Here is a 16,955-nt window from a genome sequence, read left to right as displayed (position 1 = left end):
TCGGTATCCGTAGCCAGTCTTCTTAATGATCTCACTGAGGGGTTCAGGCCTATGCAGAACAGCAGTGGGGACAGAGCATCTCCTTGGTAGATCCCGCACTTGATGGTGACTTGTGCTATGGGCTTGGGTTGGCCTCTAGTGTTGTACGCCACATCCCCATTGAGTTCCTGATGAAGGCTCTTAGGGTCCTGTTGATCTTGTACAATTCTAGGCATTCCAGTATCCAGCTGTGGGGAATTGAGTCATAGGCCTTCTTGTAATCAATCCAGGCTGTGCACAGGTTGGTCAGTCTGGTCTTGCAGTCTCGGCTGACTGTTCTGTCTACCAGTAGCTGGTGTTTTGCACCTCTGGTATTCTTGCCAATCCCTTTCTGTGCCCCGCTCATGTATTGACCCATGTGCCTGTTCATCTTAGCCGATATGATGCCTGAGAGGAGCTTCCATGTAGTACTGAGGCAGGTAATTGGTCGGTAGTTGGATGGGACCGGTCCCTTCTTCGGGTCCTTGGGGATCAGGACCATCCGACCTTCGGTTAGCCATTCCGGGTGTCTCTCGTTAACTAGCAGCTGGTTCATTTGTGCTGCCAGACGCTCGTGGAGTGCAGTCAGCTTCTTCAGCCAGTAGGCGTGAACCATGTCGGGCCCTGGTGCTGTCCAACTTTTCATACTGAAGACCCTTTCTTGGATGTCTGCCACTGTGATGGTTACTGGACCCTGTTCAGGGAGGTCGCTATGGTCTGCCCTCAGATCCACTAGCCACTGAGCATTGCCGTTATGGGTTATGCGTCTTTCTCCCATATATATATATATATATATATATATATATATATATATATATATATATATATATATATATATATATATATATCTATAGATATCTATAGATAGATATATATCTAGATATATATATAGATAGATATATATAGATAGATAGATATATATAGATAGATAGATAGATAGATATATATATATATATATACATATATATATATATATAGATATAGATAGATATATATACATATATATAGATATATATATAGATATATATATACATACATATATATATATATATATATAGATAGATATATATATATATATATATATTTTATATATATACTACAACTTAGAGATATATGTTGACTGTCATATATATATTGTGGATCAAATCATTTCTGTACATTGTCTCATTTATCCTTGTTTTATGGAATATTATGGAAAATTGTTATGTAGTTCTAAACAAAAATACATATTACATATAATACAAATACATATAAATACATAATATAAATTAGACATATTTTATCTCCAAATCCGTATATCCATCAGAACTTGATCCCAAAGTTGTCTATATATATATGATATACTATGTGAATGGACAACAAACCTTGCTATAAAAGCTGTTCATCTATGGTCATGTGTTTTCCTGGAGTGAAACTATCAGCACAGTTCTCGTTATATATCCAGATGTCAGATATATATATAAATTTGTATATATTCACCCGTTCTGCCGTGTGGCAAAAGAACAGAACTGAGGGACAGAATTTATTTTTATGTTTTTGTTTTTAATTTTTGCTATTTTACATGAACAGGCAGAGGAGAGAACATGCATATATGGAGAGAATATATGTCACTCATGTCATTGTATCTAACTTATTCAGTCTGTTTTCATAGAATATTTATATAAATTAAACAGACTTGTGTTTCCATATATTGTGAATGTATATCTATCATATTTGCAGGTCAGTCAATGTGTGGGATATTTTGTATAGATATATAGATAGATTTTTGAGGGTTGTAACACAGATATTTATCCTATATAGATGGATCTGATATACTATGATGAACAAGTATATATATGCATATGGGTGGTTTGCACAACAATAGCAGGAGGAGAATATAGCTGATATACCTATGAAAATCTCAGCAGGGGTGAATAACACCTTGGGACTTGCCCCAGAAAATAAAAAAGTCAGTAATTCTAGGAGGTTTTAGGTTCAGGGGATTTACGCAAATTTGCGCAGGGTTAGTAAATCTAGTGCAGGGGTCGGCAACCCTAGGCACGCGTGCCAAGGGTTAACTGATGGCACGCACGACCATAGCTGGACTGGCCATCGGGCATACCGGACATTTGCTCGGTGGCCCGATGATTTTTTTTTTTTTTTTTTTTTTTTTCGGTGGTGGATTGGCCAGACGCTGGTCAGTGTGTAAAAATAACTCAGTTGTTTGGTGTTGGCCATGGCGGAGCTTCCACAGATTCAGTAAAATTAACAAGTGGAGGAGGCCAGCAGGTGGATGAGGGAAGGGAGACAGGAGGAGGAGAGACCGAGGCAGCCGCGGTCGGAGCGTCAGGTGAACTGAACTTCAGGTAAGAAGTTATGACCTGCAGTCTATCTGGGTCAGATATAAACCAAGTTTAGGTGGAGTTTATTTTCGTTGTGCTGACATTTGACAGTCAGTTACAAAACTCGTACTGTGTGCTAGCTAGCATGACGGAGTTTATATACTGCTGGGCGGGTGCTATGATTTTATTGATAGTGAACTTTATTTTATTCATAAGGTTAGTTAGTAGAGTTGCCAACCGTCCCCGCACAAACGGAATCGTCCGGCATTCAGAGAAATTATTACGCGTTTCGTGTTGAGCTGAGAAGGAACACAGTTTGTCCCGTACTTCAGCCAGGATGGAAAAAGACACAAAGCTGGAGTTATTCTGTGTCTTTGCTGCACAGCTGCATCTTCTTCTCCTCTCATTCTCTCCTGTTGCTACTTCAATCATGCAACTGATCAATGATCAGCTGATCAGCTTTTCTCTCTTGTTTATTTATCGCCCACTTTGCGCCAGAAAGAGGAAACCACCAGATGTCGCACTAAACAACAGCAGCACGTTTAAGCTTGATCAGCTGCTGTTAGAATTTATTTAATATTAATTTCTAGTATCAGCTGAGGTTTTCTGGAGCCACAGCTGTAAAGCTGCTGGTCATGATGTGGGTTTGTATATCTGGTGAGAGGAAACATGAAGATGAAACCAGGAGATGTCCTTACTGAATCATCAGAGCTGAACAGGTGATGGAGAAACAGGTTTACCTTTTAGGTGACACGAATGAGTTGAAGGAAGTTATGAACTGTTTCTGAGAGACAAATAACACCAGGATCCTTTTCTATGTAGCTGACAGCTGGTAACTGTGCAGGGGCGGATCTAGCAAAGTTTTGCCAGGGGGGCCAGGTAGGGCATTAACAGGGAAAGGGGGGCACAAAGAAATACTTTCTTATTCTCATTTAAAATGTCTGGCTGTTATTAAATAATTATCTGAAGCTTACAACCAAAGTTTTTATCTGACGTAAAATGAATAGAAATCATATATTTACCAACAAGACTGTACATCACTGTCACAACAGTGTTTGTTTTCATTCAAAGGCTTTATGGCTTTAATATCTGGGGGCGGTCTTTAGTCAAAATGCATCCAGAGACTCGAGACACAATGCATTTTTGGGACTTTCAGGTGTATGGACCAATGTTTTATTTTCTGATCAAACCAGAAATCTTTAATGAGCAGCTAATTTGTCTCTCATTAACTGGCTGAGTTAATGCCAGTTAATGCGACATCGAAGCAGCTGGAATCTACAGCTGTGCGTGTTCATGGAGCTTGCATTTTCACCTGCTGGACATCACTACCTGACAAGTTTAACTGTCTTCAGAACATTGCAGAGGCCTTATTGACAGTATTTGGCTCTACATATCTGTGTGAGCAGATTTTCTCTCACATGAGTGTCCTCAGGTAGCTGTCTGAATGCTGGACACTCGGAGACCTGTGTCTCTGAGTGGGAGACCAGAGATCACATTAACATGTGTGTCTCTGTATTAACAAACATGCCATATTGGCCCAGTTTATTTTTCTTATCATTGTTGTGAGGAGACCATAAATAGCATTTGTATTTTCTGTTGTACAGTTCATTTGCTGTTATGGATAAAAGTTTTTTTTTTCAAAATAGAATAACTATTCGTGATAGCTGCCAACATTTGCAAACAAATATAATTCTATAACTATATAATGTGCTGTTAGCTGCCATTACATTTGCTAATGCAATATAATTCTACTTCTGAGGAAATTTTCTATATAACTGTGTCAACTGGTTCATATATCTAGTTATTAAATTTTTGCCAAGTATTAACAGGAAAGGGGGCACAAAGACACTTTTATTTCTTATTCTCATTTAAAATGTCTAGGTTTTAAAAAATAATTATCTGAATCTTACAACAAACAATTGATAGGTTGATACATACCCATCAGTGATCACTACAACAGTGTTTATTTTCATTCAAAGTTTTGCCAGGGGGCGGTCTCTAGTCAAAATGCCCGGCCGATTGTTTTGTCCCAGTCCAGCTCTGTATGCAGCTCATCTGCAGTCTGGTGTTACCTACATCTTCTTATTCAGAAGGCAGAATTTCCAAGTTCTGAGTACAATCAAAAGCACCACGACTGCAGTTTTTGTGTTGGATGTAAAAAGCAGGCTAGAATCATGCGGCGGTCAACGACGGTCCAGGCGTGGGATTTCTCTCGTGGAAATGTGCACATTATTTTTCCTTTCTATTGGTAGGTGGCACAGTGCACTTGTGACAAGTAAGCAAGCTAGAAGACTGGCAGTCTGGCTGGGTATCCAGTTACGGAAGCAACACATTAACAAGAGAATTCTGAGTAAAACCAAAGTTACTTTCCTAGTAACTAGTTACTTTGAAAGTAACGAGTAACTTGAAGTAACTGAGTTACTTTTGGTAGAAGTAACTAGTAATGTAACTAAGTTACTAATTTAAAATAACTTACCCAACACTGGTTATGTTCAAATAATGTTGTAAATAAAGTAGTTTCAGTGTGGGAGAAAGTACTCAGGTACTTCAAGCTAAAAGTATGAAAGACAGTAAAAAGATTTATATTCAATAAAAGTATGTAAGTTTCATCAGCAGAATGTTCCTGGAAATAAATATCAGTATTTTCTTCAGTTATGTGAAACATGGTGTATTTTGGATTAGTAGCACTGCTGTGTTTGTTGCATCATATTGCTGTAATTGTTTATATGCTTTATATATTCTGAGGTAAGTTGATCTATAGTGTTACATCATATTCTATAAGGATGTTATGTGTTTGTAGACTTTCTGCCCAGTTTGACCCATTTAGCAAAAGTCAGCCTGTTTAAGGCTCTGATATCTATTCTGTATGACTTAAAGCAGTTATGACATGCTCTGATTTTCTCACCCAATAAAGGAATATGTAATATATCAATTTCACTTATTTTACCAGATACATGCTACTGATGAAATTTTGTGATTTTTCTTTTTACCCATATAAGTAAGCTTTCGGACAAATGTAGTGGTGCAAATATATTAAAAAGAACAATATTTATCTCTTTCATACATAATGCATCCTTATATACAGTGTCGGACATATTCGTCTTTGAGATAAAATAGATATAAAGTGATATGAAATAGAAATAGTTGCACCTTGAATGTTTGCTGAAGTTCAGTATTTGAAACAGAGTTACATTTCACTGCTGTGATTTTCTAATTAAATACATTTAATTTATTAATACAATAAATGTTGGACATATTATATTTACATTATATTACCAAACTTTGGTAGTTATTAGTCTCATGAAGTATATTAGTTCACTGGTTACTAGCTAATCTTAAAAAATTTGTCTTTTCACCTCAGATACATCATACCAGTGCGAAATCACAGTAAAAGTAAAAATACAATAAAAGCAAGATTTTTGCCTTCATTTCTGTCAAACTACACGGTTTAAAATGTTTCCAGTGCATGATGTCATTGTTGCTAGGCAAACTGGGCGGCGCATTGAGGGCTACATCAGTGTTTTTCAACCTTTTTTGAGCCACGGCACATCTCTTCTTCTTCCTCCCTCTTCACCCACGACTGCCGACCTGCTGATGGTTCCAACACCATTATTAAGTTTGCAGATGACACCACGGTGATTGGCCTCATCAGTGACGACGAGGCCGCCTACAGGGAGGAGGTGGATCGTCTGGCTGAGTGGTGCGACACAAACAACCTGCTGGTTAACACTGAGAAGACTAAGGAGCTCATCGTGGACTACAGGAGGAATGCTGACCCACATCCACCCATCCACATTAAGGGGACGGCTGTGGAGCGTGTGAGCAGCTTCAAGTTCCTGGGAGTCCACATCTCCGAGGATCTCATCTGGACGACCAACTGCTCCAAGCTGGTCAAGAAGGCTCACCAGCGCCTCTTCTTCTTGAGGACTCTGAGGAAGAACCACCTGTCCTCAGACATCCTGGTGAACTTCTATCGCTGCACCATCGAGAGCATCCTGACCAACTGTATAACAGTCTGGTGCGGGAACTGCTCTGCCTCGGACGGAAGGCGTTGCAGAGGGTCGTGAAAACTGCCCAGCACATCGCCGAGCACCACTTCCTGCCATAAAGGACATCTACAGGAAGCGGTGTCTGAAAAAGGCTGGGAAAATCATCAAAGACCCCAGTCATCCATCACATAGACTCTTCACCCTCCTGCCCTCTGGGAGGCGCTACAGGAGCCTCGGACTAAGACCACCAGGTACCGGAACAGCTTCTTCCCCACAGCTGTCAGACTCCTGAACTCTGCCTCCTGACATCTGACCCACGTTAAAACATGGACACACCCACTGAACACACACACCACACACCACACACACACACACACACACACACACACACACACACACACACACACACACACACACACACACACACACACACACACACACACACACACACACACACACACACACACACACACACACACACACACACACACACACACACACACACACACACACACACACACACACACACACACACACACACACACACAAAATGGACAACTGTATCTCAAACACACAATAATAACATGGACTGAACCACCACTCACAACCACTAGCACTTTATATAGCCTCTGTACAAATTATCCACATATCTCACTTATCTTAACTGCACTACTGTATAGTTCTGTGTAAATAATCATTCTGTACATACAATAATTTTTAATCCTACAACTGTTTATAACTTGCATAGTTCACATTTCTGTATAACTGTATATCTCAGATTTCTGTGTAGTTTTTATTTCATATCCTGTTCATAGCCTGTACATAGCATACTACAGCCTGTACATACTTATAGTTATAGCATATTCATAACATACTTCATACCGTGTACATTATAACATACCATAATAGACCCATTTCTGTAATATACTTACATATCTATATTATTGCTAATATATATTGTAATATATCTATATCACGGCTAAAGCACTTCTGGATGGATGCAAACTGCATTTCGTTGCCCTGTACCTGTGACATGTGCAATGACAATAAAGTTGAATTCTATTCTATTCTATTTATAGATTAAAAATATCCTGTGGCACACCACCAACCAAACGTGTTCCAATATGACACATTGTAGCCTTATACAGTACATATAATGGCAAGTTAGTCTCTCAGTTTGTTTATACTCACTCAGTGTGAAACCTGGGCCTGTCTAGATGAACAGGCCCAGGGATTCTGGCAGAAAGACATACACGAAGCTCTTCCTCAACAGCTCTTAATCTGTCTCTGTTTTTAGTTTTTATAGCAGCCATGCTCAAAAAGCTTTGCTCACATAGATATGTTGTGGAAAATGGGAGCAATGTCAAAATGGCTCTGTTTGCCAGAGTGGGGAACTCCTTGGCAGCAGTCAACCAAAAACTGTCCAAAGCTAGATCAGCAAAGCTCAGCTTTAAACCACTGTCTTATCTCAGTTCAGTTAGTTCCTCCTGCTCCTGCAAAGTCATTTCCTTTCCGAAAACTGCTGCTGAGCTATGTGGGTCCATTACCCAGTCAAGGCATTCAGTAGAGACTGAGGGGAAATAAATGGAAAACTTCTCCTCAAGCGTTTTCAAATGTTTACCTATTATTTCACACAGTGTGGCAGTTTTGATATCACCTCGCCATTTCTGAGCGAGTGGGAACATGCCAAAGTTGGCATTTTCCAGATGTTGTTGCCAGAGATGGACCTTTGAACGGAATCCATTTATTTTATCTGTGCTTGTGAGCAGGTTTTCATCTCAGCCTTGTATTCGTGCGTTCAGTTCATTCAAATGCTGAAATATATCTGCCATGTAAGCCAGCCTTGCACACCACTCATCACTTGCAAAAAGCTTTGCATCATTGTAGCTCTCCTCACTCAAAAACACTTTTAGCTCTTCTCGCAGCTCATACACGGACCATCGGACCTTCGTGTGAAGCAATAAGGCTGTATGCTCTGCTCCCATTTCCTCGCACAGAGATGCAAATATGCGGCTTGTCAGAGGTCTTGTCTTGACGAATTTTACCACGCGCACGACATCATCCAACACAGGAGCTAGGTCTGCTGGTAAAGTCTTGGCAACGAGCGCCTCACGTTGCAGAAAACAGTGAGTAACAATAACATCTGGGTGTATCACTTTCACTCTGCTAGCGAAACCTCTGGTGCGCTCGACCATGGCTGCTGCTCCATCAGTGCAGACACTCGTGCAGTTTTCCCACTTAAGTCCTCCTTGTTCAAGATATTCGGATGTAACCCGAAAAATCTCTTCTCCTGTTGTTTTTTCTGGCAGTGCCTTGCAAAATAGAAAGTTTTCTCTGTTGGAGTCTCCATTCCCAGAGTTGGGAATGTCCACTAATGTCCGGAGACTCATCATGTTGCAATGCAAACTTCGCACTGAAGCGTATCTTCTCCAAAACCACACTTTTGATGTCTGCAGACATGTCATCAATACATCTGGCAATTGTGTTATCTGAGAGCGGGACTTTGGCTATTTCTTTCAGCGCGTCAGGGCCAAGCATCTCATTCACAACGGCTTTGCAGGCAGGTAGTATTACTGTCTCTGCTACAGTGTGTGGTTTTTTGGATTTGGCTACAAGTTCAGCCACTAAGTAGCTAGCTTTGAGAGCTCTTTCACATTATGTTACTTATTTCTCAGCATGTTCATGCAGGCGAACAAAATAGTCTGTGTTCTTGTTTTGAAGTAAGGGATTTTTTTGTGTGGAGATGGCGTTTAAGCTTGCTTGGGACCATGGCACTGTTTGAGAACTTTTCTCCACACACCAAACATAACGGAGTCGGTGCAGTCGATCTCCAGTGAAAGTAAATCCAAACGAAAGATAACTTTCACTGTATTGCCTCGAGCTCACCGGTTTAGCTTTCTTTTGACCACCACTCGTAATGGGCTCTTCTGGATTAGAATTTTGTCCAGAGTTTGGAGTCCGCAGTTTTTCTTTTCAAATATTTATCCATCTTTGTTGTACGACTTGCAGCTGGCACCTACCGAGCGCATCACTAACTCTGTTATCTTAACTTACCCAATTTCCTTCGGGGTCAACCTTCAGGATCAATAAAGTTTTATTGAATTGAATTGTTTATTGAATTAACAAGGTGATATTGCGCTACCCACTGCCACCCACTGACATGAAAGAGTAATGACTCTACCAGTCACTGCATTCAAAGCACAGATGCCCAACAATGATTTTATTACTTGTAGTAATTATTAAATTGTATTTTTTGGACCAATTAATTAAAATTAAACAATTTCCCACGGGACACCTGACGATCTCTCACGGCACATCTATGTGCCGCAGTGGTTGGGAAACACTGGGCTAGATCATCACATTTAAAACCCTCTCCCTTCTGAACGTTGGCGGTATTCAAGGGACAGCCCGTGCACCGGCACCAAAACATACAAATGACCGCACTGAGACACGTCCAAGAGAATCAGAGGGTTCATTACTGTTGTGAGGGAAATCGATTCAAGGCAATGTGTATTTTAATCACATATAATAGATGCTTGCTATCAGCTGTTTAGTATTAGTTTGTCTCATCCGGATCCTGTTCGTCAAGTCATTATGTCCCCGAGAAACAATCCAGTTTTTGTTTTCTATTTCAATTTTCTTTGTTTTCTTATTTGTTTGTTTTTTTCTATTTCCATTGTGTTTTTCTACTGCTGGTGTTTTCTTAAGGTGCAGTCTGTTTTGCCCCTCAAGGCCACCGTAGGGGAAACAGCTGGTTTTTCAGCTGATCATTTCCAACACGTTCTCATTCCAAAGCGTAACATACGACTCCATGTGACAATGATTTGTCACATGTTACGGTTTCGGCCACCCAACCCGTCTGTATGTTACGCATTCGGAAAACCGTTTGGAATCAATCTACACATGTACATTTCTTTTACTTTCTCATCATTAATCGCTTTGGAAAATACTATTTAATACAATTAAAAGTGTGGTTATGGTTGGGGATAGGGCTGGAATACACAGCTGGAACGCGTGTTACCGCCCGGAGCGTCATTCCATTGGGTTCCATCCACAATCCGGCACATATCACAGGGACTGGAAGGTTACCTTTCGCGTTCCTATGAGAGGTGTCGGGATGAGGCAAATCATCGCTATGTTAAGCATTCAGAATGAGAACGGTCTGTCATTTCAGATATGACTGCATGAACTAACCAGTATGCTGCCTGGTGTAACCCATAATTTATTGAATACTTCGTAATTAATAAAGTATTTCTGATTCTGATACAAATTACTTTCAGGTAATCATTTAACTCCTCTTAGTTTCATTAAAGACTTGGACAGGTTTTTGTTTGTTGATTCTTTTTAATCACAGCTCCAACAGTGCTCACCTGTTCCTGACGTTGTCCAGAGTGTCACTCTGAGGACAGATTGCTTTATCTCCACATCTGTACCCAGCTGACTGAACAATGATCATTCCACGCACTGTTATACACACACAGTATGAGAGAAAAGGTTCAATTCAGTACAATAATTGCAATAATCCAGGTCTAAGGATTCAGTTTCAGACTCAGATGCTGCAGTCAAATCCATTAATATTAGACGATGACAGTTGTTGTAGTTTTACCTCTGTACACCACCACAGTAAATGTGACATCAAACAAAAAGTTTTAAAGTGCAATTTTTACTTGTAAAATGAGTAATTCTGTACAAAAATGGACACATATTTATAAGCAGTTAATCCAAAAGTTTTGTTACGTTTGTTGAATTAAACCTGAGAACTGTCATCACATCATCACTGTCTGATTAAAACCTTGAGGTAGATTTAACAAGATTGATTTAGTGACCTGTAACCAGGTGTCATTACTGCTGACGTGAATTATGATGTTACTGTATTTACGTTTACCCTTAGCCAGCAGTTTTAAATTTCCTTCAGTCTCACCTGCTCTGGCCCCTGGAAGACAATTGACTATGGTTGCCGGTGTCTCTAGCTTCACATGTCTGAGAACAGAATCACCAATTATCAGAGTTTGACCCCCGGCGGGTGTGTCGCCGAGTGGGGAAAAACGGTTGACACATGAACAGGTTGGTGGTGTACTACCCGAGGCGTGCCAAGATGGCGGCGTCAGTAAACACTCTCTGCCAAGTTCTGCATACAAAGTTCTTGAACAACGGTAAAACCTCAACCTAATGCTACTAACACAAACACTTTGCTAAACAAGCGAGGATACGACAATCATAGGGCAAGAAGCAGCAGAATGCCGAGTTAGAAAGGAGCAAAAAGAGGACTGTAAAGTTGCAAGTTTAAAATAATGCTTGAGAATGCTAACAAGGGCAATGCCAGCAACATGATAATGGATACCCGCCATAACTACACAGCTACTGCGGTGAAACTCACATTAGCTGTCACAGTAGATGTCTTTCTGAAAGCACTGTAACTAAGTTTAAGAATATAATCCACCCACTGTTATCATCTTCAATGCCCTGTACCAACATAGAGCAGAGCAGCTATCTGAATGCTACTCCAACAGAGGTCGATTATCTTGTTAATAATTTTACCTCCTCACTACGTACGACTCTGGATACTGTAGCTCCTGTGAAAACTAAGGTCTCAAATCAGAAGTACCTGACTCCGTGGTATAATTCTCAAACACGTAGCCTAAAGCAGATAACTCGTAAACTGGAGAGGAAATGGCGTGTCACAAATTTAGAGGATCATCATTTAGCCTGGAGAAATAGTTTGCTGCTTTATAAGAAAGCCCTCCGCAAAGCCAGAACATCTTACTATTCATCACTGATTGAAGAAAATAAGAACAACCCCAGGTTTCTCTTCAGCACTGTAGCCAGGCTGACAAACAGTCAGAGCTCTACTGAGCCAACAATCCCTTTAACGTTAACTAGTAATGACTTCATGAACTTCTTCACAAATAAAATTTTAATCATTAGAGAAAAATTACCAATAATCATCCCACAGATGTAATATTATCTACAGCTACTTTTAGTACCATCGATGTTAAGTTAGACTCTTTTCTCCAATTGATCTTTCTGAGTTAACTTCAATAATTAATTCCTCCAAACCATCAACGTGTCTTTTAGACCCCATTCCTACAAAACTGCTCAAAGTCCTGCCATTAATTAATTCTTCAATCTTAAATATGATCAACCTATCTCTAATAATCGGCTATGTACCACAGGCCTTCAAGCTGGCTGTAGTTAAACCTTTACTTAAAAAGCATCTCTAGACCCAGCTGTCTTAGCTAATTATAGGCCAATCTCCAACCTTCCTTTCATATCAAACATCCTTGAAAGAGTAGTTGTCAAACAGCTAACAGATCATCTGCAGAGGAATGGCTTATCTGAAGAGTTTCAGTCAGGTTTCAGAGCTCATCACAGCACAGAAACAGCTTTAGTGAAGGTTACAAATGATCTTCTTATGGCCTCTGACAGTGGACTCATCTCTGTGCTTGTCCTGCTAGACCTCAGTGCAGCGTTCGATACTGTTGACCATAATATCCTATTAGAGCGATTAGAACATGCTGTAGGTATTACAGGTACTGCACTGCAGTGGTTTGTATCATATCTATCTAATAGACTCCAATTTGTACATGTAAATGGAGAGTCCTCTTCACCCACTAAGGTCAATTATGGAGTTCCACAGGGTTCAGTGCTAGGACCAATTCTGTTTACATTATACATGCTTCCCTTAGGCAGCATCATTAGAAGACATAGCATACATTTTCACTGCTATGCAGATGACACGCAGCTCTATCTGTCCATGAAGCCAGGTAACACACACCAATTAGTTAAACTGCAGGAATGTCTTAAAGACATAAAGACCTGGATGGCCGCTAACTTTCTGCTTCTTAATTCAGATCAAACTGAGGTTATTGTACTCGGCCCTGAAAATCTTAGAAATATGGTATCTAAGCAGATTCTTACTCTGGATGGCATTACCTTGGCCTCCAGTAACACTGTGAGAAACCTTGGAGTCATTTTTGACCAGGACATGTCCTTCAACGCACATATTAAACATATGTAAGACTGCTTTCTTCCATTTGCGCAACATCTCTAAAATTAGAAATATCCTGTCTCAGAGTGATGCTGAAAAACTAGTTCATGCATTTATTACTTCCAGGCTGGACTACTGTAATTCTTTATTATCAGGATGTCTAAAAAAAAAAAATCGCTGAAAAGCCTTCAGTTCAATTCAATTCAATTTTATTTATATAGCCCCAAATCACAACAAAAGTCGCCTCAAGGCGCTTTAATTAGTTAATCCAAAATGCTGCAGCAAGAGTCCTGACAGGGACTAGAAAGAGAGAGCAGATTTCTCCTGTATTGGCTTCCTGTTAAATCCAGAATTCAAAATCCTGCTCCTCACATACAAGGTCTTAAATAATCAGGCCCCATCTTATCTTAATGACCTTGTAGTACCATATCACCCTATTAGAGCACTTCGCTCTCGCTCTGCAGGCCTACTTGTTGTTCCTAGAGTATTTAAAAGTAGAATGGGAGGCAGAGCCTTCAGTTTTCAGGCCCCTCTTCTGTGGAACGGGAGACAGACACTATCTCTACTTTTAAGATTAGGCTTCAAACTTTCCTTTTTGCTAAAGCATATAGTTAGGGCTGGACCAGGTGACCCTGAATCCTCCCTTAGTTATGCTGCAATAGACGTAGGCTGCCAGGGATTCCCATGATGCATTGAGTTTTTCCCTTCCAGTCACCTTTCTCACTTACTATGTGCTAATAGACCTCTCTGCATCGAATCATATCTGTTATTAATCTCTGTCTCTCTTCCACAGCATGTCTTTATCCTGTCTTCCTTCTCTCCCCCCCAACCAATCACAGCAGATGGCCCCGCCCCTCCCTGAGCCTGGTTCTGCCGGAGGTTTCTTCCTGTTAAAAGGGAGTTTTTCCTTCCCACTGTCGCCAAAGTGCTTGCTCATAGGGGGTCATATGATTGTTGGGTTTGTCTCTGTATCTTTTATTGTACGATCTACTGTACAATCTAATCTTTATTGATACAATAAAGCGCCTTGAGGCGACTTTTTTGTGATTGATCCCTTGAATTGAATCCTAGGGAAATTATTTTTCGTTACAGTGCTCCATTATAAAGAAACATTAACAAGGACAGACAATACACTAACTAAGAATAGCGACCGACCGACCGACCGACCAACAGACAGGTCACTATTAATAAATAGCTGAAAAAGAACATGTGCAAGAAGGGTGTAGCTGTTGCAGTAAACAGTGTGTTAGATGGATGAGTTGTACAGGGAGATGGCCACAGGCAGGAATGATTTCCTGTGTCGTTCAGTGGTGCTTTTCGGTAATCTCAGTCTCTCACTGAACGTGCTCCTGTGACTGACCAGCATGTCATGGAGTGGGTGGGAGGTGTTATCCAACATTGTCTTTATCTTGGACAACATCCGCCTCTCCAACAACACCTTGAGGGAGTCCAGCGCCATCCCCACAACATTACTGGCCTTACGGATCAGTTTATCGAGTCTGTTGGCATCTGCGACCCTCAGCCTGCTCCCCCAGGATGCAACAGCATAGAGGATCGCACTGGCCACAACAGACTCGTAGAAAATCCTGAGCATTTTCTGGCAGATGTTGAAGGACCTCAGTCGCCTCAAAAAATAGAGACAACTCTGGCCCTTTCTGTAAAGTGCTGTCGTGTTTTTAGCCCAGTCCAGTTAATTATCAATGTGTACATTGACAATGTGGGCGATCGTGGCTCAAGAGTTGGGAGTTCGCCTTGTAATCGGAAGGTTGCCGGTTCGAGCCCTGGCTTGGACAGTCTCGGTTGTTGACACTTCACCCGTTGCCTACTGGTGGTGGTCAGAGGGCCAGTGTCCGGCAGCCTCGCCTCTGTCAGTGCGCCCCAGGGCGGCTGTGGCTACAATGTAGCTTGCCATCACCAGTGTGTGAATGTGTGTGTGAATGGGTGGATGACTGGATGTGTAAAGTGCTTTGGGGTCCTTAGGGACTGGTAAAGCGCTATACAAATACAGGCCATTTACCATTTACCAATTACTTATAGTCCTCCACAATGTCAACACAAGTGTTTCCTGGTCTTCCTGAAGTCCACTATCAATTCCTTGGTCTTTGCCACGTTGAGCTGCAGATGATTCTGCTCACACCACGTGACAAAGGAGTCGACCACAGCCCGGTACTCTGTCTCATCACCCTCACTGATGCATCCAACCACCACAGAGTCATCAGAAAACTTCTGAAGATGGCAGGTCTCTGTGCAGTCTCTGTGCAGTCTGTGGTGTACAGGGTGAAGAGGAAGGGGGAGAGGACAGTCCCCTGTGGTGCCCCTATGTTGCTGATTACCTTGTCAGACACACACTGTGGGAGTCGTACATATTGTGGTCTTCCTGTCAGGTAATCAATCAACAATCAAGGACACCAGAGAAGCATCCACCTGCATCACTGTTAACTTATCACCCAGGAGGGTCGGCCTGATGGTGCTTAAAGCACTGGAAAAGTCAAAAAACATGTTCGCCGGCTGGTCCTGGTGGGTGTAGACACGATTGAGCAGGTAGATGATGGCGTCCTCTGTTCCGAGACGAGGCTGATAAGCAAATTGAAGGGGATCCAGATGTGGTCTGACAATGGATCGCAGCTGGTCCAGGATGAGCCTTTCCAGGGTCTTCATGATGTGGGAGGTCAGTGCCACGGGCCTGTAATCCTGGGGGCCACTGGGACGTGGCGTCTTTGGAATAGGGACGAGGCATGATGTCTTCCACATCACTGGTACCCTCTGCAGACTCAGCATAAACAGTTTATGAAAGACTCCACACAGCTGGGGGGCACAGGCCTTGAGGACGGGGGGACTCACTCCGTCTGGTCCAGCAGACTTGCCTGAGTGAAGTCTCCTCATTTGCATCTCAACCTGGTATTGAGTGAAGGTGATGGGTGGGGGAGGGGTGTCAGGAATCTCACAGGAGGCAACAGCGCCATACTCTTTTACTTTTGTCCTTGATGCGCTGACCATCAGGGTCATACTTCACATGAAAACCAAAATAGTTCCAAAGGCCAGATCTGAATGAGGGTGGGGGAGGCTAAATTTCAGGTAGCGTTGAGGCAGTTGCCGTGTTGCAACGAGCTTAGCTTCTGTCTTGCTAGCTTGCACTGCGCTCAGTGGATCTGCACTCGACAGTGCAGCCTAGGCGGAGTAGTCGAACGCAGATTCACTGAGCGCTCAACACAGACAGCATCGTCAGAAGAAAAGTTGATAAAACAAGCAAATTAAGCAAATTAAATTTGCTTTGCAAATTAAAAATTTTGTATTGTTCGATACATATGCGTACTGAACGGAAAGCACTGTATCGAACGGTTCAATATCGATACGAGTATTGTTGCACCCCTAATAGGTACATAAAACCCTAACCGGAGGGAGAGCATGTAGGTGCTCCTGTTCAGGGAAGAAAGAAGCAGGTGGGCAAAAAGCCTCTAGTTCCAATGGAGTGGATTGGAGATAAGGATTTTGGGCACAAGTGAGTGAGTGTTACTGTAGAGTTGGCCCGCGTGAATTGGGTGCACTGTTTGTGTATTGACAGTGCATGAATATTGTTGACATGCTTAGCAGTGATTCCTGAGATTGGGGATAAAACAAGTTTTAATTTTCTAAAACATA

The 16,955-nt window shown here is 41.6% G+C and overlaps 1 protein-coding gene across 1 annotated transcript in view; it reads right to left on the bottom strand.

Annotated features, from left to right (window-relative positions):
• The window catches only part of LOC116328003 (secretory phospholipase A2 receptor-like), a 32,490-nt gene extending 16,168 nt beyond the window's left edge, over positions 1 to 16,322 (bottom strand). The window contains exons 1-2 of the mRNA XM_039604248.1: positions 15,797 to 16,322; positions 10,699 to 10,792 (exon numbers count right to left, since the gene is read on the bottom strand). Coding sequence (XP_039460182.1) covers positions 10,699 to 10,792; positions 15,797 to 16,322 — 620 coding nt within the window. The remainder of the gene's footprint in view (positions 1 to 10,698; positions 10,793 to 15,796) is intronic.
• Between the last annotated feature and the right edge of the window lie 633 nt (positions 16,323 to 16,955).

The sequence above is a fragment of the Oreochromis aureus genome, linkage group 20 (assembly GCF_013358895.1).
Source record: "Oreochromis aureus strain Israel breed Guangdong linkage group 20, ZZ_aureus, whole genome shotgun sequence".
NCBI classification, from domain to species: domain Eukaryota; kingdom Metazoa; phylum Chordata; class Actinopteri; order Cichliformes; family Cichlidae; genus Oreochromis; species Oreochromis aureus.
Note: the sequence above shows the minus strand (reverse complement) of the source record. Positions and strands in the feature narration are given on the sequence as shown.